The following is a 21275-nucleotide window of genomic DNA, read 5'->3' as shown; positions in this document are numbered from 1 at the left end:
TTACCTTGCTCTTGTGGATGTGCTGGTGTTGAAATTCACTGTCAAATTCAGGCTCACTGAAGTAACTCTGGTCCTCCCAGTGAGGTGGCAAGCCCTGGCCTCCTACAGGGAGCCCCTGGAGGGGCCCTGGCATCCCGACGATATCACTCTTCTCGATTAATCGCAGAACGCTTCTATCTCTGATGTCTCGTAAATGTGAGCTGGAAATTTAAAGGTGAAGAAAGGTTATTTTCGAAGTTGATAGATCCTGCTTAGAAAAAATGAGGGCTGACTACTATTGACATTGTTGTTTTCAAGCAAATGAACAGTCATTATCTCTAATGAATAGAACTTCGAGATGAGTTCATCAAAGCCTTCAATTAATTATTAAGAAATGGTAAAGTTCAATATCACAACAGGAACATTCATTGAGAATTAAAGAATACTAAGCTCTCCTGATTAATGTTTCAGCTAATTCCAAATAACCGAATTTCCCCTTGACGGGAGCTTTTGAATGGACTGTGGGCTATTAACGGATCGATCTTGACACAGAATTGATTCATTAACTATGAATAGGTACTATAATTCAGCAGGTGATCATACCGATGGTCTTCCAGCTCGTAGAACATGTCCTTGTTACTGTCGTGAATGTAAACTTTGACATCAGGGCTGTCTAGATACTCCATTGTCAGCTGCTTTGGGAAGCTTCTGACGAAGAGTGCTTTAACTGTATCGATGCTCGTTATTTCATTCGGCAATAGAGCCCTCTTCGTCTCCTTCCTGTACTGCAGGAACACCAGGCCTAGGGAGTCGCCCACAGAAATTCATTGTTTTGTCAGGAGTTTTAGCTCATTGGGGTGATTATTGCGATCACTCAGGCATGCAAAATTAACAGAGGGGATGCGTGAAAAAATTGTTATAATGTCCGAGTTACCTAGTGGTCGTTCCAGAGTTTTGCTCGGTGTGCGTACCACTGGCAGACTACTCCGCTGTTTTCCACCACGTCGGAATCCTGTTGATGAAGTCTCCACCTCCGACATGATACCCGGATCATCATCGAAGAGCATCGCCGTTGATGGAGGCGGGTAGCCTCTTGGAAGCGGAGACTGTAATAAATAATATTCCATTAGTAATATTTTGAAACGTCAGACTCAAAACAGGTAATGGATTTTTCCGAGCAAAAACATGCAAAAACGGAGAAAGTTTTGGAATTACCTTTCGCTGGCGAGACTTGGTCCCCATCTGCGTATTATTTTCGATGAATTACGGAAACACACATAATTCAAAAGTTAAAAACACACAGAGAGTAGCTATTGAATATTGAAACATTATCTGATGCGTGAAAGTCACTGTGAAATTCAAGAACAGGTGAGGATGTTCCGAATAATGAAAAATTATTTGCGAAATTGAATCAAACAGATCAAGTCACAAAGTTTGTGAGGGAAATCAGAATTTATAAGATTTTTAAATAATTCACGAACCCACATGAGAAGTAGAAAAAAATGGAATGGAATATTTCAGTGAATTATTGGTATCCTCGACATGATATTCAATTTCACAAACCGAAGCAGATTATTTCGAATCAATAATTCCTTCGTACGTGATTAAAAAATACAGTAATTATAAAAACGAGATTAAATAAAAATCCATCAAAATTGGATGAGAGATTAAAATCATTTCATTAAAAAAAAACCAAGTAGATTAAGTTGGGATTAATAGTTCGTGAATTTGTATATTTTGTTGTTAAAAATTACCTCCAGATCCATGGTTCCGTGCCTCGGTGGTGTACCGTACTGTCCGTGGGGTGGTGGTAGATGATGGGGATGAAGTGGATGTAGTTGTTGGGTGTTAAATTGCTGGTGATGCAGGGAGGGCGCGTGATCACCGCTGAGGGTGTGCCTTCTTGGCTCGTCCCTCGAACGGCCACCGCCGCCCCCCAGTGGACCGGTTGCCCTTGCTACCCCAACGTTACTCAAAACTCCGATGACGCCGCTCCTACGCCCGCCGGGAAGATCGTTCGAGCTCCCCTCACCCTCCGCCCTGCCTGATCCACCTGTTAATTAAATCAACAAATTCGTTAGTCGTGATTGGAAGGGCAAACACTGAATTCGTGTGTCAAATTGACGTTTCGTATCATACGGACAATTTTTTTATTGGATTCTAATCATCGAGAAGAGAGCAGGGGAGGTTTTTCAGTTCTTTTGACTTTTGTCAAACTCTGATTATGGACTGAGATTAATTCGGTACTTTTCCCTCTTTTTATCGCTAATGCCTCATTAAATTTTTAATCAACTGGAATATTTCAACTCGCATTAACATTCAATTGATCCTATTTTTTTTCAACTGTAAAAAATCGATAGAAGTTAATCCAACTCTGTAAATAAAATCAGCTCCACCAAAAATATTGTCGCAACAAAATAAAAAATTCCCAAACAAAAGCTGTTATTTTTACCCCAGTGCGTCACACCTACTGCAACATGCGAATTTTTTTCGCGAAAGCAAAATCTTCGGGGATTTTTTTTTTACCGCCAGTGTAGTCCCCCGGCCTATTTGGCAGGAGTTATTCGCCGGCTAAAAATAATTCTTACTGAGTAAGCTGGAAATAGTCGCGTTATAATCAACGTCTTAAGAAATAGCGCATAACATTTTCATATTTCCATTTACTGAGAAAAAAAAAATTTTTAAATTGAAATTCGAGCATTTTTTTTGCGACTATTCAAGCGATGACTCATTTGGATAAATCATAAACTTTTGCCAGTCCCGGAGTCTAGAAGGGGACAACGAGAATCAGCAGACGATATTCGATTGATCGGCAATGTCGCGCCTTCATTGTAACTTAATTGACTGCGAGGGGAACTAACAACGAATCTTCCAGTTTTATTACTACGAATCGTGTGGCTGGGAGGTCGGCGACCCTCTGTGTTAACTACACGAGCAAAATTAACGACCTAGAAGGAGTATGAGCTTGAACGTAGACGCAAAAGTCATGGGAAGAATGTGCGGTGGAGAATTTTGGCAGACATCTCAATATTTCAGGAATCCTAAGCTCGACGAACTACATAAATCGAATTCTTCCATTGAACACTTATCGAACACACACGCGACTAACTACATTTTCCACCCGACACCTAAACTTATTCTTGAAAAATCAATACAATAAATACAAAGAAATAAAATCTAATCTTTTCATCCACTTTATTCCACCCAAAAGTGGGGTTCACGAGGGGAATCTAAACCAACCCACCATAAAAACAAAATTTCCTCCCCCTCCCCAACTAATTACTCCAAACATTGATCCAGCCAGCTAATTAGCATACACTGTCTCCCGAATTTTCCCTCATAATCTACCGATCCAGAATCAAGACATCTCCAACTTGGAGACATATTTCTCACAAGCTAACCCCTGAATCGAGCTACATCATACAATTATAATCACAATCAGTCGGCTCTCTCCCCTTCTCCCCAGACATTCGTTAGTATGCGCACTCGCACTGCTACAGACGCCCCAGCATCAGCGCCAATAAGGGATAATATGTAGATTCGTATGTGCACATGAATTTAAATTGTTCAACATACGTGTTCTCACATAAGATATGGCACCCAGTGATAATTGAGTTTCGATCGCTCGATTGAGAGAGTTTGGTGTGTTATACGTCGTTAGAAAGGGCGGGAGGAGGGGTGGGGGAGGAAGGGGGGGGGGTGATGCTTGCACACTCGTGTGGACAACTGTGAGAAATGCCATAACGAGAACTCAAACCGGGTCAATTATCATTCGCAAAGCTCATCCGTCATCTGGCCTTCATTCTGAAGAGCACACAGTGGACAATAATTGATGTGGTTATTGAATCGAGGGGAATCAATCGTCAGTGCAATAGCAATTGTTGTCTTCTATCAATTTTGCGTTGTTTGCTTTTGGGATGATGCAGAGAGACAGAAAAATATGCGAAAAATTGGAATAATGGATGAGTAGTGGTGTAGGGAAGCAAATTTTTAATTAATATTTTTTTTTGGAGAAAATTAACGGATTTGAAATTATTACTGAATGAATTTTTCCTGATCGAAGATATTAGTCCACTGGCATCGATCGTCACGCATCAGCGCTGAAAATTTCAGGAGCTATTCATAAACCACCACACGGAAGTACTTGAATTCGATACAGGGAAGGGAAATGGATTGTATTCGTACTTATATCGAACCTCGCACACGTGCAAGGGCACTTCATGCATGACGAGTACTTCTAGACCCTTTGCGATGCTCTCGGGAAACGAAACAATTCGAGGTAAAGGGAAGCTATTGAAAAATCAGATTGAGTGTATTTTTATTTGGGCTCAATAAATTGTTCCCCCCAAAAAAAAATTACTGCACCGCAGTTTCACCGGAATATTTTCACGTAATTAATAATATATTTGTCGAGTAAACGCGAATAATAATAACCTGAAGAACAATATGTTAATCACGCACACTCCCCACCCTTTTAACAATTTTTCCAACAACCGTTTCACCTCGCAGAAACACAAATGCGCGAGAAAAAAAAAATAAATGTGAAAATCATTCCGTTGTACGAGGATAATCAAGTGAGCTTTTGAGGGTGACGTACACGAGTGGATGTGAAGGACCAGAGTTCATTGGTCGCAGGAGAAAAAGTGTGCGGATGTCTGAGGAGTGGAGGAGTGGAGTCTACCGTCTGACTAGACGTTGGGGTTACAATCCCTTTTCCACTGGAACTTTGAAAAGGTAAATACCAATCTCGACAGATCTGTGCACACCAGACCCGGGTTTTCGGGTGTCTGAGGGAGATACAGACGAAAATCCCAAATAATTTTCGCAATATGTGGGAGAGCCCTCGCCAGAGAGCAAATGCCAATCGGCTCGAACGTCGAGACGCCTTAAAATTTTTATTTTCTCCGACAAAAGATGATTCGATTTATTCTCTCGTGTGTTTTTTTAAACATAATATGTGATGCTTATTTAATAATTTAAAAGGCCTCGGAATTCGGTGTTCACTCGCGAACATTGAGCACAAATATTTTTTTATGTAAAAAATATTAAAAAATTGAGTTTTGAATATTTTACTTACATTTCCCAGAGCTTTACAATAAATCCACAGATCTAATCATGATATCGTAAGTCACACCAGGCATGAGAGACAATCGAATTGATTGAAGACGTATAAAGCTCGTCGAGTATTCCCGATTGATGGAATATTCACGGAAATAATAATGACGAGCAATGAAAATTCACGGCACAGTAGACGTCAACGGGGAATCGGGTGAATGCCGCCGGAGGCTGCATAACAAACTAGAAATGGGGAAAAAAGAGTGATGATACCCGAAAAGCTCAACAGACCAAAAAAAACACAAAACTCGGCTTTTATAATCAATATTAGTGTACAATCCGTCCGTCGTGTGTCGCAACGTGTCAATGAAAGGAGCTCAACGCGCGAGTGTTTGGAAAGACGTGAAAATCGAAGGAGGGCCGACAACCCTTCGATTTTTTAATAATTTTGATTTTTAAGGGCGACGAGCGAAGACGGGGAGACTTGGGTTTCCAAAAAGTTGGAATTTTTTTGGGGCCTCGGGCGCGGATTTGCTCGCGGGGTGGCCTCGCCGCGGTACCCTGATAACTAACAACAAGTGAGGAGACGACAGACGACTGCAGACAACCCTCGTGTACCTCTCCCTACGGGCGCGCGATAGCAGGGTGTGGCGAGAGATCATTTAAAAGATTCATTTTAGTTCGGTGGCTGCACGAGTGGCGGCGCCAAGTTACGCCCACTCTGGCGCCACCTGCGGGGGCTTCAGCAGGAGGGAATGCCGACATTATCGCGTCCTGCATTATCGACAGTGGATGGGCGAGAGGCTCAAAGGATAACATCCCGAAGAGTTTCGGGGCGGGAGAACGAAAATTCGAATTAAATTCCATAATTACTGTCAATGGAATGGAAAATTGACGGTAAATTACACTCGATAAATTCTACCGATAATTATTATACCCCACTCAAATGTTCAACTAATGCAATGACAATTTACGTGAATATATTTTCCAACAATCGTGAACGCTCCTAATTTTTATGGAATACTTGACTGGAGTTTACGGTTCTTATCGATCTTCCCATAAAATGTTAAATTAAATCGTATGCAATAAATGACTTTATAGAAATAGCTAGCAATAAAAATTCCATCGAAACATAAACTCAAGTTTTATTAGACCAATCATTTTTATTGAAATTGAATGAATGGCTTCTTCGATTGGACTAGACGATTTATTCAAAATCAATTATTTATGCAATTTATGTAATCAAAACTTTTTTACTGGAATCGATAAAACCACTTTAAATAGTGATTCCTCAACTGAATCGATTTAAATTGGCAATTGCATTTGGTGAATTTTCTCCCAGGACCTCCGGGGCCTCACGAGGATGATAAAAATAGCCAGCGGCAATATTAATTAGTCTTGGGTGAACTCCGGCCAAGAATGGAACGGAAGAGGAGAAATAAGGGAAAAGAGGCTAATTTGGGGGCTGGAGAAAAAGTCTCCAGGAGCAATTTGAATTTCCGGAGGATCTCAATGGCCCCTACCTCCAGACAATTGCATCGGTTCTTCATTCCTAATGTCCATTAAATTATTTCCAAATTAGCCCGTCTAAAACCCAGCCCTGAAACTCTTGTTTCGTCTAAATTAAATTTTGATTAATTTCTCCCTAAATTTTTTTCTCCACGTGGAAGAGTGAAGAGGGATGGGGGGATGAGGGGGAGTTTGTATCGATTTCCCGAGAAACACTTGATACGGTGCAATCTAATCCTGTGGAAACCCAGCAAAGTCCACATAGATTTTGCTGAAGTTAAATTCACACCAGGGTAAAAGGGCCAGCAGCATGGGAATAAAATACAAATGCGATCGAGTTTAAGCCGTTATAAAGTCGGTCGGTCGTAAAGGACCGCATCGAACATCCTCAAGGGCCGGGGTATTACATCCCTGTTCCAAACGCGAGATCTGCATTGGATTCAGCCCATCACAGGTTGAAAGCCATTCAGAAACCCTGATTATTCAAAACGAGAGTTCTGTAGTTTCAGTCGTTGGTGTCTGATGCATTTACCGTGCGGGTTGTTTATGTTGTTAGTTAGAAAATTATACGACTCGTAAATGGACCAGTCACTCGAAATGTGACAATCCGTTGTCAATGTCAGAAGAAAAATTTGACGTTTGAAAATTGTCAGAAGACGATTGCACTCTAGAAATAGAGGTAGCAGTGTCCCTTTGGTTCGTCAAAGTCATAACGAACCCCAGGAGCAGAAACTTTCAAGAAGTTACTGGTAACTCAGTTGCAGGAACAAGCGTAATTTACTGATGCCAGTAGGAGGTAGACTAACGCATGGGTACGTAGTACACCAGCTATTGTTCATGCAAAAGTTGGGTGGAGAAAAATTTCATAACAAACAACAGTCAAAGTCGAGAAAATGAAAAAAATAAATCCAATGAAAAGGAAATATTCTCAATCGTAGTAACATTTCCGAATTTATCGTCTCTTTTTTTTCAAATTTTCAGACTTTCTGGTTTGTTTATTTATTATCGTTTTCGTTAACTTCTTGTTTAACAGTACGAACTCACCGGTGTCATCGGACTGGCGCCCTTTACCACCCGGATTCCACTCTTCCTCTGCAACGAAAAAAATAAAAAAAACCAACTAAATAAATAAATTCAGAAATTCGCTAAGAATTTAATGTTAATGGTTGTCGATACAACCTCTCATCCCCTCATGTTACCCCCCTTCTGTATGAATTCCCATTATGTCTAACAAATTTAGCAAGAATATAAATAAAAAAAACCCTCCAAATTTGTTTTTTTTTCCTCATTTTTTACGAAATGTTTGGTAACCACCTGAGGGCTCCGAGTCCGAACCTGGAGTGGGGCTGGTGTCTACGCTGTGCCTAGAGCCTTGACAACACTCGCTGCACTTGCTGCACATTTTACCCTCGTCACGTGAACTTTCAAAGAATTTGCCTGATTAAAAATAAAATTCCCCTCGTCTGGGTGTGAAAAATATTTTGATTTTTCCGGAAGAATTGCCACTCTCAGAAGATACATCGCCACTCATTCCCCTTCCATTACTTTAATTTTATCAATATTTACCCCAGAAAATTATCAACATCATCCCCCGGTAAAAAAAAATGATTCCATGAAATGCTGACCCCATTATCCCCGACTCAGCCCCATTATCCCATGTCTCAACATATTTTACAATGTTCCCATGCACGTACTGCCTTCAGAGGATACCGGTTACGAGCGGATGTTCGTTACTGGAAGAGGGAGGACTCTAAATAAATAATAGATGCCTCCAGGAGGCTTCACCCGGCGGGGACCAAGGGAAAGTAAATAGAACTGGGGGCGGCTGAGGGATGAACACGAGGCAGTAGATTACACCCATCTGGGAGGAGTGGTGGGCAGGGAATATCTGCCGGCATTGCACACGTTAATGCCAGTACTGTCGGGATATATAGATCAATAGAGGTCAAAGGAACGCGTGTAGGCTAGAGTAACAGCCTCGTCATCGCACCGGGTACAACGCTCTACCTCGCACCACCCTTTGGTGCATCGCATTCACGCACTCACATAACGCTTTGGTAATTGCCCCGGAGGTCACCAGGCCGAGGGTGCACGACCCACTTGTTGTGACCCAGTGAATTTTTTTTTTTAAACATTTTTTCAATCATAAACTGACTTTTCCAGCTTCTTTCGTTTCGCGGTTGAATAGACCTTTCAGACGACACTTTCAGGAATAAATTGGGTTAAAAGTGCAAGTGGAATTTATAACGGGAGTTTTTTTTATCGTTAATTGGATTAAAGGTATAAGAGAGAAGGGGAGAGGGATAAATTCATGGAAAACGCGCCCCGATATCTACGCACTAAATGGAATTATTGGAATAGTCGCCATTTCAATGTGAAAAAATATTTTCCACGTGAAAGAGAAATTGGAAAATTGCACTTCACATTTTTTTGAATAATTGAGGATAAAAGCTGGAGCTTTTTCAAAGAACTCGCTCGCTGGATCATTTATTAGACAATTGTTATCTAGACGCAGAGGTTTGTTCGTACAATTGATACCGTTTCGGGACATTCCGAGGAATTTAGACCAGTTCTACGTATGTGGGATGGAATGTTGGTGGAATCAGAGATTGACGATGAAATTCCATGGTCCGTGGATTTTCCGAAGGGTTTTGCCGAATTGAGTCAACGCTAGGTTCGCCCGAGTGAAGTGAACCCCTTCAGAATCACCTCTTGAGAGCCTCGAGTCCAGGTTAAGGTGAAAATTCATAAACAAACTCATCACTTGTGAAAAGTCCTCAAAGACCCTCAGCCCGTCCACTTGTATTCATTCATAAAGTCTTCATCGATCGCGTCGTCTCGCCGGATAATTTCCTCGGAGGTAATAATACAGACTCGACAAATTTTTCCCTCAAAATTCAATTACCCCAATACTCCAGTGCTGGTATCCCTCCACGAGAGGGGGCGTGAGAACTGCCGGGAGAACTCGCGCGAAAGGATCGGCCGGAAGTGCTGCATATGAGGGAAAAGTGGAATCCTGGCAACAGAGAATACGTCTACTTCGTCAGGAGGTGGGGGAATGGGGGTTTGCCTTTTCGGATGTGCCCTGGGATTCGATGACACTCCACAATAGTGAGATCGAATTTCGCGGCCGCTCTTCTCCCTCTCCCGCCAGTCCAGCTTTTGCTTTTGTCATCGTGGAGAGCATACAGAGGACAACAAGTATTGATAAAAAAAAATCCCAACAAATGAATGCACGAAATTTTCACCTCAATTACATTCTCTAATTATTATTTTTTATAAATAATTTTTTTTTCCTCTGCAAGTGCAGTGCTCTGCAGGGCTTTTTTTGTGTAACAAGTGGACAATGGCATATTTCAAACCTTCTTTTAACAGGTGGACAATGACATATTTGGAACTTTCTTTTTCATCTTCAATTAAAAAAAAATATTTTTCAATTTGACAGTCAGACTTTTCCCAACATTCGACTCATTTCCAGTTTAGACTTGAAAAAGGTTTATTTAGGGTTCCTCGAGGGCTTATCCAGGGGTTAAATACTGAGATAAAAATGTAGGATTAATTCAGGAAAACTAATCGGTCATCTTCCACAGAGAAAAATATTCCAGAAAAATTACATATTTTTATAGTAATTCTAGAGCGAAATACGATTCTCAGAGTTTTTACGGAATTGCCAGGCAATTTTTTCCGAAAATTTCGTAATTTTTGGCTCAACCGACTGTCAAAAATCACGATACTGTTGCGTAAAATTTTCCCAATCGATTCCGTAATCGATGAGCGAACTGCAAGTTCCGTAATTTTTACGGAATACTTCTCGGCGTGAATGTAATAACATTGAAGAGAGACCATTCTACTGTTCCTCACTCGGTTCCGAAATATCCCAATATCGTACCGGAAAGGGGATGAACAAAAGAATTGAATGGACCAATTCTCAATCACCGGTGACTGTAGATCCTATCAGGTGAGCACGTTTCCAATAGGCCTTTAATCTCGGCGGATCCCTACAGTACTATTTCTACTGTGATTGAACGTGCACTGTAGGTACGACTGTCAAGTGAGAGGGCACTAACGCATCGACATGGAACAATTTCACTTGTTCATGGAATGAACTGCAGAAGCCCTTGTGATTCGGCTGATGACCCGAGTGAATAAGAAAAAGAAAAAAAATCAAAATAATTGATTATGAATTATCTGGAATTTTCGTGAATTTGTAAATAGCAGACGTTCGAATTTCTAAATAGCAGACGTTCGAATTTGTAAATATGAGACGTTCGAATTTGTAAATAGCAGACTGAATATTCATTGATGGCTGATGGATTTATTAGAATCACAAGAGTAACGTAATTGTAAGAAAAATTCCAGAGAGTGGTAATTAAAACTCAGGAGTTAAGTAAGCGAAATAAAGACTTTGGCAACTTCGTTTCCATTAGAGAAACGCAGTGAATGTACAAACTCAAGTAAATTTCCTTCATCCCATCAAGAATTCATTTAAAAACTATTTCGACCCGTTCATTCTACCTTGAAAACTCAGGAAAATTTATAATTCCCTTGAGTAATTGCGAATATTTCCCTGAGGATAAAACCGTACGATTCGGGGTTATTTATGCAATAAATACGGCAATATTTACATCACCCAAATGTGTAAATATTTGTTTATTCACTCCTACTCATACCATCTATTTTTAAAATGAATTCAGTAATTCATTAGCATATGAACAACGCAGCAAAATGATCAATTTATGTGTTTGACTTGAATAATTTATCTCGTAGGGAATATTCATTGCACAATTAAAAACAAAATCTGAGAGTGGCAATTAACATTCAGTAAATAAATCCCTCCCACTTTCCAATCATTAACTTATCGTCGACTATTTTAATCTCCAAATCTACCTCAACAATTCCTCAAAATTAACAGTTCCCTCGAACAATCCCCAGTATTTCCTCCTCTAATAAAACACCCAATAATTCATTACTCATTAACCCAACAAAAAACTAATTCCTCCAACATAATAAACCAACATCTGACCAAGGCACTGTCAACCACGCTATTGAGGTTTGTGAGACGAACTCGGCGCTTCCCGGCGAGTCTGACACAACAGCAGCCGGATGATACGGTGTCGACGCGAATACTGCTCGTGGTCGCCCACACCCCAACGTCCCCCGTTATCCCCACCGACGCGAGTTTGCTACAGTGAGGTCGTCGCTGCGCCCAACGTTATCCCTCTTTGAACCTCACGACCTCCCCGCCCAGCATTCCCCTCGAGCGCTTCAAATGCAAGCTGCACCAATCGATGCCAACCAATGGCCATCGCACTGCCGTATCCACTGAGTTCTCCTATTATTTTTACGTCTCCACCGAATTTACCCCCCTTCTCACCCCTCCCCACTCCCTTCCCTCCTCCACAGCCCACCCAATCCTCCCGCGAAACTATTTCATTTCGTTCCTTCGGAAAATCTTTCCCGACTTGAGTTGCAACACCGACACTGAATAAAATTATTGATTAATCGCTGCGACCTCTTGACCTTTCGACGAGTTTCGATAAATTTTAATTCCTTTTGCTTAGGGAAAAGGGCAGAATGGGGTGGATGGGATGGTCTTTAATGGGTAATAACTCCGAAATCGCGTGGAGAAAAAGAATTATTGTTTAGAATTTATGAATAATAATTTTTTTTAGTATGAAAATGAGATCTGCGGGATTGAAAGTTATTAAAAAATAAGAATCGCAAGTGGTCAGGCAATTTAATGTAGTTATTTGTAAATCGTAAGGGTTTGAAAAATGAACGTGAAGAAAAATGTTGATTAGTTAACATTCGTTTTTTTTTTTTAATTAGAAAATTATTCTCGCGTTCAGTCTCATTTGGTGCGTTTCATCTGGAGGTTGTACGCCCCAGGGTGCACTACAGAATCAGGCAGCAACAGTGGAGTACTCCCGATGGACCAGGACGATTGTCAAACTATTATTTATTTAGACCGACCCCGGCATTGACGGGGGACTCTGTCCTCTGTTTATCAATATTTTTATCAATAAAAATTTCACTATTTTGCGAGTATGAAAAACAGGGTGCGGGAGGAATGTCAGGAGTGGATGTAATATAAGTCTGGAAGAGCTTTCACAACGGGAATGACGCTGGAAAAGTGCCAGGAAATACGTTCGCCAAAGGATTTTCATGCTTCCACTAGGATAACATCTCTAGATGCCACTGAAGTATCTCGAGATGTACGGAAGATGCTGCCTCTCAATTTTATTTATCTCTCGATCTGTTCTTGTGATCTAACTTAATGGCTGAATTCACTATTCGAATTACAGGAAATATGTTGGAGAGTCTGGGTGTGAAGAAAATATATTTCACGTTGACAGAATAATTTCTGTAATATTTTTCACTTGTCCTGGCGAACGATCCCATTGTACTCCTCAAATCCAAGATTTTCAATCTTTTGGGAGATGATAAATCATTTTTATTGGATTATGGACAGCGATTGTCTCAATAATATAAAAACGATTTAACTATTAACTTTAATTATTTATTATCGCACGCAGAAGGTATATTTTTCTGGTATGATGTCTCCAGATCAACTGACTCTTAGTGACCAAAGATTTCGCAAAAGGCCCTTGTTCATTAATTCCTTTCTGTTTCTTCTCTGGTTCTATTTATTAAAACGACTCTAAACATTTCGGTACTGTTTGGAGAAAAACTATAACAATTATAACATACTGAGATGGACTGACAACAGCTACAGACAGACGATTTATTTTTGTCCACACATATCAAGCATTCTGAATAATTTCACGTCAGGAGATCAAGATTATTCACGTTGATGTTTGAAGAAAATTTTTTTAAAACTGAACTATTTGAGAAAAGGTAATTTTTCGTTGATAAAAAAAAATAAAACAATAAAAAAAAACTATATTCGTCCCAAAATTATGTTCGAAACGAAATAACAGAGTAAGTGCACCTCAACCTACATTCCTAATCCCTCCAAATTGCGAGGTATGACTATGACAACTTGTTCTCGAATCTTTTCATGTGAATGAGTTGATGAGAATTTTTTTGCTTCCGCGGTTGAGGAAATGAGTAGCAGTGGAAGAACCAAAGACTCCACTGAAGAGGAGTTGAGAGAAAGATATGGAATTAGAATGTCATCCCTGAAACGGGGAAAATAATCAGTTCCCTCTTTAAGTAGTGCAACTGACGAATAGTTCGACATCCACTTGGCTCCCATAAATAATAATTCCTCCCCCACGATACAATAATAATGCCCATCGCAATTTTACCTCCCCTTTTCATATTTTTATCTATTTTTATATTTCCCCGTACACTTCCCTCAATTACCCTCCCCAAAAAAAATTGTAAAATTGAATTTAAACGATTACGATCGCAAAGTCTTCATGCGGAAGCAAAAAGTGAAATTCGACGCATGCCAACCGTTGCACTCGGGTCGATAATCAGGGTGGGTGCGGTCCTCTCGTCGCTCGTACGTTTCCCTCCTACATTTTTTTCAATGATCAACTCCTTTATACCGCGAGGACACATTTTCATCGCCTCTGAGTTTACTGGGTTAAACGTTTCTCAGTGACCCCCCTTAACCCATCCCCTCCCCTCCCCCTCCCCGCCACCCATACATCCCTCCGCAGACCCATCCATCGCAATAGAATAACAACAACGAGGGGATTTCAGTTCCAGGAAAGATACAATGTGTTTATTCTATCGATGGGATATCGATGTCGATCAGCCTCGTTGAGGGACTCGAGGACCGGAGGGATCTGTTTAGAGCCCCTCCGAATTATTTTATGAGAATATCGATGCGATAGCCAATCGAATCTTGCCGACCCACTTTTTCTATAACGGAGGATCTTATTATTACCTCATAATGCGAGCGGTGAAGTGCATGCACCTGGGTAAAAATATGATGCATCGCGGTAACGATAGTCCCGACTTACACATAGAGATAAATATTTGGATTAAAATTACACAGAGAAAAAAAAAATTGTTGTTGTCGTGGACAGGCGATTTTTTATTTTCTTTTATGGATTAACACATGAGGAGAAGTGTATAGTAAAAAAATGTACTATATCAATTATTATTGATATTAATTGATTTTAGTATGCAAAATATTAATTTTTTAATCTCGGTTAGAGAAATTGAACGTTAACCGGGAAAAAAATTATTCGACCCAATATTATGAATAAAAATTAAGAGAGAAATATTTCAATTAAAATTACACAAGAATATATGATTCTTGATGATATATATGTACAACGTTGGTCAGTCATACCCATATGCAGAGAACAACGCAATAAAAAAAATACCAGAATAAAACGCGTGTACGTCTCACCCTGGTTTACCCCAGTAGTCTAAGTCAGGTTTAGTCGGACGTGGCGAGGCTGTCGGTACGGTAGCTAGCCGATACGTTACCACCGCACAGCAAAAAATGACACGAGTATTTAAATAAAATGAAACTATTAATATTCATAGCATTACATTGAGATGTTAATGAATTCACCTCCCCCCGATTTTATCGCCTAGATGGAGTTGTCGATTCACTCATGGACAGGACAACTCGACTCCAAGTGACCACCGTATTGAGCCGAATATGTGATGATACCACCGAGGCGGTGAGCCCGAATAATTTATTCCCAGAATGGGGTCAGAAGTCCTGGGACTGAATGTCAGTTGATGTGGAAGGAGATAAGGTTTATAAATTTATAGGCTTTGATCCTTCATTCTCCCTCCCCTGGACTGTCCGGTAATTTTCACTGAATATAGTGCGAATAGTGGGCATATTCTCAAGATGTGGTTAAGCAAATGAAGATTAAACTCATTAATCAATTAATTATTCCACCAACAGAAATTGTCAACGGAAATTTGAAAATTGTTATCGGTGCCATAAATTCTTCCGAACGAGTAGTTGGACAATTTTTAATGATTTTTATATTTGTTAAATGATATACTCCTTGATAAGTGTACATATTTACGAGTAAATACTATTATTGAATAAATAAAAAAATTAAGAAAAACGTTTTGCCTATTTTATAACAGATCAAATGCGTAATTCCTGAGACTAAACTCCCACAATTTTCATGTTTTCCTACATTTCCCTCCGTGTTAAGGAAGTATCAATGAATCTCCTCGGACCCTCACACGCATTCATGATTTACGCCAACAATTTTTCGTGATCTCCCCTAGTATGAACCTTGAACTTTGTACGATTGTGGCGTCCCCAATGGCATTTAATTTCACTGATGTGCGAGGTTTTCACGCAAGGGTGGAAAAAATGTCCCGAGCCATGCGAGAAAAACCATTCAATTTGGTATGATAATAACTCAGACTGATTCATTGACGACTACTCAAGCTCATCATAAAGGGGATTATTGTGACTGATGCTGATGCAGCATCGTCAGAGTGGATTCCATGCAACCCCGATGAGGATGCTAATTAAGAAGGTGGGTAAAAGCCCGTGATTCCCCGGAGATTGTATCGATGCATTATCGGGGTAGGTAAACAAAATCATACAATCATCATATCTTTAATTAAATTCTTTGAGCGTCAAACAAATAGTTAATGGCAGATGTGCGAATTCTCATCGTGTCTTCAACTCCGTTCATTTTCAATGTTCAAATAAATTTGAATGAAAAAACTGAAAGCTCAAATTGATTCTCGATGTTACTGAAATAAAGTTGAAAAAGTTTGTTCTGAAGACAACGAGCGTTGATGGAGCCATCCTGAGGCATAAGAATGGGAATGATCGATTGAAAGACGAATATTTCATTCAAGAACGTTATTTCGATATAGAGACATCACTTTTGAAATGTTTTCAGGTGTGTTGAGCTCACCCCCTTGCATTCATTCATATATTCCAAATCGATCCTCTCCCCCACTTGAATGCTGAATACTCCGAGACTGACAGAACCAAAAATTGTGAAAGGTGACACTAAAAATGCCTGGACTTCAACCCTTTGACGTCTTATATTTTTTTTTATCAACCCTCCATTGACCTCACCATCAACACAAGTCCCACCCCACGATCTCCCGGACGAAGACTGACAGAATGCAAAACAAGTACTTATCGTACCCTCGAAAATGGAAATAAAATGCAAAAAATAATCCCTCAAGTGGAAACAGAACGAAAATCACATATTCCAGGGTAAAATCTTGTATTCAAGGTCATGCTTTTCAACCAAAACCGTCGCTTTAAAAACTTCATCCCCCTCTGGGATTGAAAACAATCTATTTACTTTGGTTCCTGCGTATTTGCCTTCGCGGAATATTCGCTAAAGTTGGACAGGGCCGGTGAAAGTTTCCAAGTAATATAATAAGAACTAACAGGCAAAGTCACACGACCAAGTTTTCTGTATTCAGATGATCCGAAGGGAGGGAACTCCCCTCGGATTTTGATACTTTGAGTCCAAGCGCAAAGAGACATATCCAACAACGTAGATGTCTCCTAACACAGGAGAATAAGTACCGATGTGAGAATTTTTGCCTGAGTGTACTGCAGTCCCAGGGAGTTACGAACACTCGGAACTAGGACAACCCAGTGCACAGACCGTTATACCGTACAGTTCAAAGAAGATGTGTATTAGGATCTTCATTGATATAGTTTCGGGGTGGAGCTGTATGAATGGAAACAATCGAAAACTGTGTTGTGTGTTGTCTCGTGGGTCTACAGCTCTGCCATTAAAATGAAATATAAATAAAAGTCAACAAATAAATGGAAGATATAAATTTTTCACTTTGGGGTGGAGTGAAAAATTAAATCTTATTTGTGTTTGAGAATTATTTTCCTCGAAAGAATAAATAATTTCAGTAATTTTTTTTTCAACGATTTCTTGACAATTCGAGACGAAATTTATCTCGGTGCATACGGGGGTAAACAGAAGGGGTGTAGTTAAACGAAAATTGCTTACCATCCAGGGAAATACACCGTTTAAATACGAAAATACGCATTATGTCACTCTAGTATCTCACGCCAGTGAAAATTCCCAATTTATCACAGTCCAGTTATATTCAGGAACAAACAGTACCTTCGCACTTTCGTGAATTATAAAATAAATTATTTATCCCCGATCCCGCGACCCGCACAGGACTCTTCCTCCAGAAAAAAAAAATTCAAAAACTATCGGCACGTTTTTGCGGTGAGAAATACTCAGTAAAAAATACGTAATTAATCCCGTCATCCGCATCGGGTGAAATATTTAGAAAAAAAATGACGCAGCGCTCCGAATAAATTCCGAAAATTTACGGAAATTACGGAGAAATCCCCAGAATATTTGCAATCCGGTACTTTCATCCCTCACTTAATTTTTATTCCGCAAACAGCGCAATGTTTTATTTATTTTCATCGGATGGGCGAGGGGCGGGTGGGTTATTTAACTCTGTCCGACTGAGATAATAATGAGATGATAAGCCGTACGATGGCCTGGTTTTGTCGGCTGTTATCCCGATCAGTGGGGTAACGTATTATCGCGGAGGTTAGGCACCGGTTATACCCGCTCGGGGGGTGATTACCACCCGCCGGCCGATCCAGAGCAAGAGGGAGACTGGGTGGTGAGCGTTGGTGAAGCTCTACGCCGAGAGAATATTTTCCAACCTGGGCGCAAGCGCACAGTGCACCTGCCAGGGTGTAGTCCAACTTTTCTGGCCAGCATCCCGTTGCCGCTTAATCGGGATGAATTGCTTAGCCGGGGTTATCCTATCACGTTGCTCTTTATTTATTACGTTTCTTGGGCATTCGTTGAGACGTGAGGTATTGTGATGAGGAGGGAGGAGGGCGAATTAGCCCTTCCTCAGCCGTTTAGGGCGGCGATAATTAATTCAAAAAACTTGAGAATAGATTATTCATCGCTGATGATTTTTTTTTTTTTTCCTCTGAATTTTAATTTTTGGGGTGAAAAAATAATTTAGAAATTTAGTTTTCAGTCTTCTCGGAGGGTAATTTCCTTTTTTATGGAGATAAAATTTTTTCTAACCTGAAATAAACCATCATATATTAATTTTTACTGGCTGGGGGTAAAACTGAGGTAACGACTCATGATACAGTTTTATAAAACGATGGTGTAATTTTTATCGCAAATTTCCCTCTGTGTGGAATAATTCATGATTTGACTTTAGTTGGTGGGCTGCGTTGAATGGGCGCATCTACTTGGATCGCACTGAAGGGAGGGAAGACGCAAAGTGGTTTTTTCCCGTGAGGTTCAGCCGCTCCCACGCAATCATCCTCTCCATCCCTCCTCGGTATTTCTATCCCGCCATCTTCTCTTTTCTCCACTTTTTAAATTCAACAAAATAACATTCCCTGTTTTCTTCTCGTTCTTATTTGTCAAAAGTTTGACCGAGGAAGTGGAGAGGTGAATTGTGGTACAACGAAAATGGAAATCTCTTGTTATACAGTCGGTCTGAGGTGGGTTTTTTCAATCGCGCGGTTGGTGCGGTGAATTGGGGGTGGATTAAGGGAGTAGAAGCAGAAATTGAATTTTGAAGATTAAAATCTAGAATTGTGGTGACAGTGTCGCCAGGACACCCCATCAACTCGATGGGAAATTCCCCAACCGAGTCTAGCCCCGGACCTGACCCTCGGAGGCTAATTACCCTCTCGACCATCATCAGTTTGGGGAACACCCCAAACCCTGGTCATCTACAGGCAATAAACCATTATTTAGAGACTGGGGAACTCCCCAGAACCGGCGCATTCCGAACCCTAAACCAGAGATCCAAAGGCGTTCCCTTTCCTACACTTTTCCTTTATAAGCCCACACTCTTCCCGATCTCTACACAGTCGTTCCTCTACCTTCCTCGGACACACTACTCCCGATCTACCCTGGACATACCACTCGCGGTATCCTGTAGAACTTGAGAATAAATATTTTGACCAACACACTGGCGTGAATCTATTTCAATCACCTGCTCAACCCCACAAATTGGTGACCCCGACGTGATCCAGCGGAAGTTCGTGGACACTGAGCACCAGCAGACGCCACATGGTCGTGGAACGAGAGCGGCCACTACAGCAACGAGCACCATCCGACGAGTGCACCTCACCACCATCGCAGGACACGTGGCCTCCACAACAGCAGCAGAACCTGATGGAGAGTACGGCCCAAATCAACCGAGTAGCCGTGCAACTAGGAGAGTTCACGCCGGAGGACCCTGAACTCTTCTTCGGCATCGCCGATCGCAGTTTTCACGCAGCCGGGATCACTTCCGAATCAACAAAATTCGGCCACATCTGCGGGAAGCTCTCCAGGTCAAGGTACGCCACCGACGTGAGGGATATCATCCTGAACCCTCCGGCGGACAACCCCTACACATATTTAAAAACGGAGCTCATAAAGCGCCTGAGCTCCTCCCAGGAGGAGAAGACGAGGAAGCTCCTAGAAGGCGCAGAAATGGGAGACATGAAACCGTCTCAGTTTCTGCGCCACCTAAAAAACCTGGCGGGACCCAACTTCCCGGACGATGCTCTCCGGACACTGTGGGTCACGCGCCTTCCGGCCGACGTCCAGGTGTTATTGGCCACCCAGCGCAAGGCCTCCCTCGACGACGCTGCAGATCTGGCCGACAAAACCATCCAGATCCTGAGACCAAGGATCCCACCTGCTGCTCCACAGGTCGCTGAGGCAGCGGCGCACAGCATTGAGGCGCTCCTGAGCCTCAAGCTGTCCCAGTTGGCCCTCAACCTCGAGGAACAATTCGGCGACTTACGCTCTGAAATCGAGAGCCTGAAGCGGTCGAGCAGAGGAGACGGAGGATCCCCCCGCGGCCGCAACGTCAGGCGAGAGAGGTCCAGGTCGCGCTCCACGCACCGGCAGCACGGAACCGACCGCATCTGTTGGTACCATCGGCGCTTCGGACCTGAGGCTAAAATGTGCACACGACCGTGCAATTTCACCGCTCAGGGAAACGGACCGAGCAGTCACTAATGGCGGGTAGTGACTCTGCCTCGACGACGCGCCGCCTATTCATCACCGATCAGGAAACCAAGGTACGTTTTTTGATCGACACAGGAGCCGACTTGTGCGTTTTCCCACGACGGTTAGTGCGCGGGCCGCAACGCAAGTCGACTTATCAGCTCTCGGCGGCGAACGGCAGCACCATTGCGACGTACGGGACGGTCTCCTTGGACCTCAACTTGAAGCTGCGGCGAGCATTCCCGTGGAGCTTCGTCATCGCCGACGTCTCCAAACCCATCATCGGAGCAGACTTCCTGTTCCACTACGGACTCTTGGTGGACCTCCGCAACGGCAGACTCGTGGACTCCATCACCTCGCTCACCTCACCCGGGCAAGTCGAAAATGTTAATCTATCGAGTATTAAAATAGTTACAGGTAGTTCGCAGTACCACGAGCTCCTTCAGCAGTTCCCCGACCTCACCAGACCCGATGGAACCGGGACAGCTCCGCGGCATGACACCAAGCATCACATCCAGACCACTCCAGGACCTCCAGTGGCCAGCAAACCACGGCGTTTGGCCCCAGACCGCCTGGCCGATGCCAAAAAGGAGTTCAGCGCCATGGTCCAACGAGGTACAGCCCGACCATCGAATAGCCCATGGTCTTCACCTCTCCACATGGCCAAGAAGAAGACGGATGACTGGAGACCATGCGGAGACTACCGGGCGCTCAACGCTCGCACCGTTCCGGACCGCTACCCAGTGCGGCACATCCAGGACTTCGCGCAGGCACTCCGAGGCAAGGAGATCTTCTCCACGATCGACCTGGTTCGGGCGTACCACCAAA

General features: G+C 42.1%; 1 protein-coding gene across 17 annotated transcripts in view; it reads right to left on the bottom strand.

The window, feature by feature from the left end:
- The window catches only part of LOC135168377 (uncharacterized), a 78860-nt gene that overhangs the window by 37664 nt on the left and 19921 nt on the right, over positions 1-21275 (bottom strand). For 13 of the 17 annotated variants that reach the window (XM_064132490.1, XM_064132492.1, XM_064132491.1 and 10 more), the window contains exons 3-8: positions 7588-7635; positions 1734-2032; positions 1195-1221; positions 915-1085; positions 583-794; positions 5-200 (exon numbers count right to left, since the gene is read on the bottom strand). In XM_064132490.1, coding sequence (XP_063988560.1) covers positions 5-200; positions 583-794; positions 915-1085; positions 1195-1221; positions 1734-2032; positions 7588-7635 — 953 coding nt within the window. Of the gene's footprint in view, positions 1-4; positions 201-582; positions 795-913; positions 1086-1194; positions 1222-1733; positions 2033-7587; positions 7636-21275 lie in introns of all 17 variants that reach the window. The other 4 variants (XM_064132479.1, XM_064132489.1, XM_064132480.1 and 1 more) reach the window with 3 other exon arrangements.

Source organism: Diachasmimorpha longicaudata, chromosome 13 (genome assembly GCF_034640455.1).
Source record: "Diachasmimorpha longicaudata isolate KC_UGA_2023 chromosome 13, iyDiaLong2, whole genome shotgun sequence".
NCBI lineage: Eukaryota > Metazoa > Arthropoda > Insecta > Hymenoptera > Braconidae > Diachasmimorpha > Diachasmimorpha longicaudata.
The sequence above is the reverse complement of the archived record's forward strand: the minus strand, read 5'-3'. Positions and strand labels throughout refer to the sequence as shown.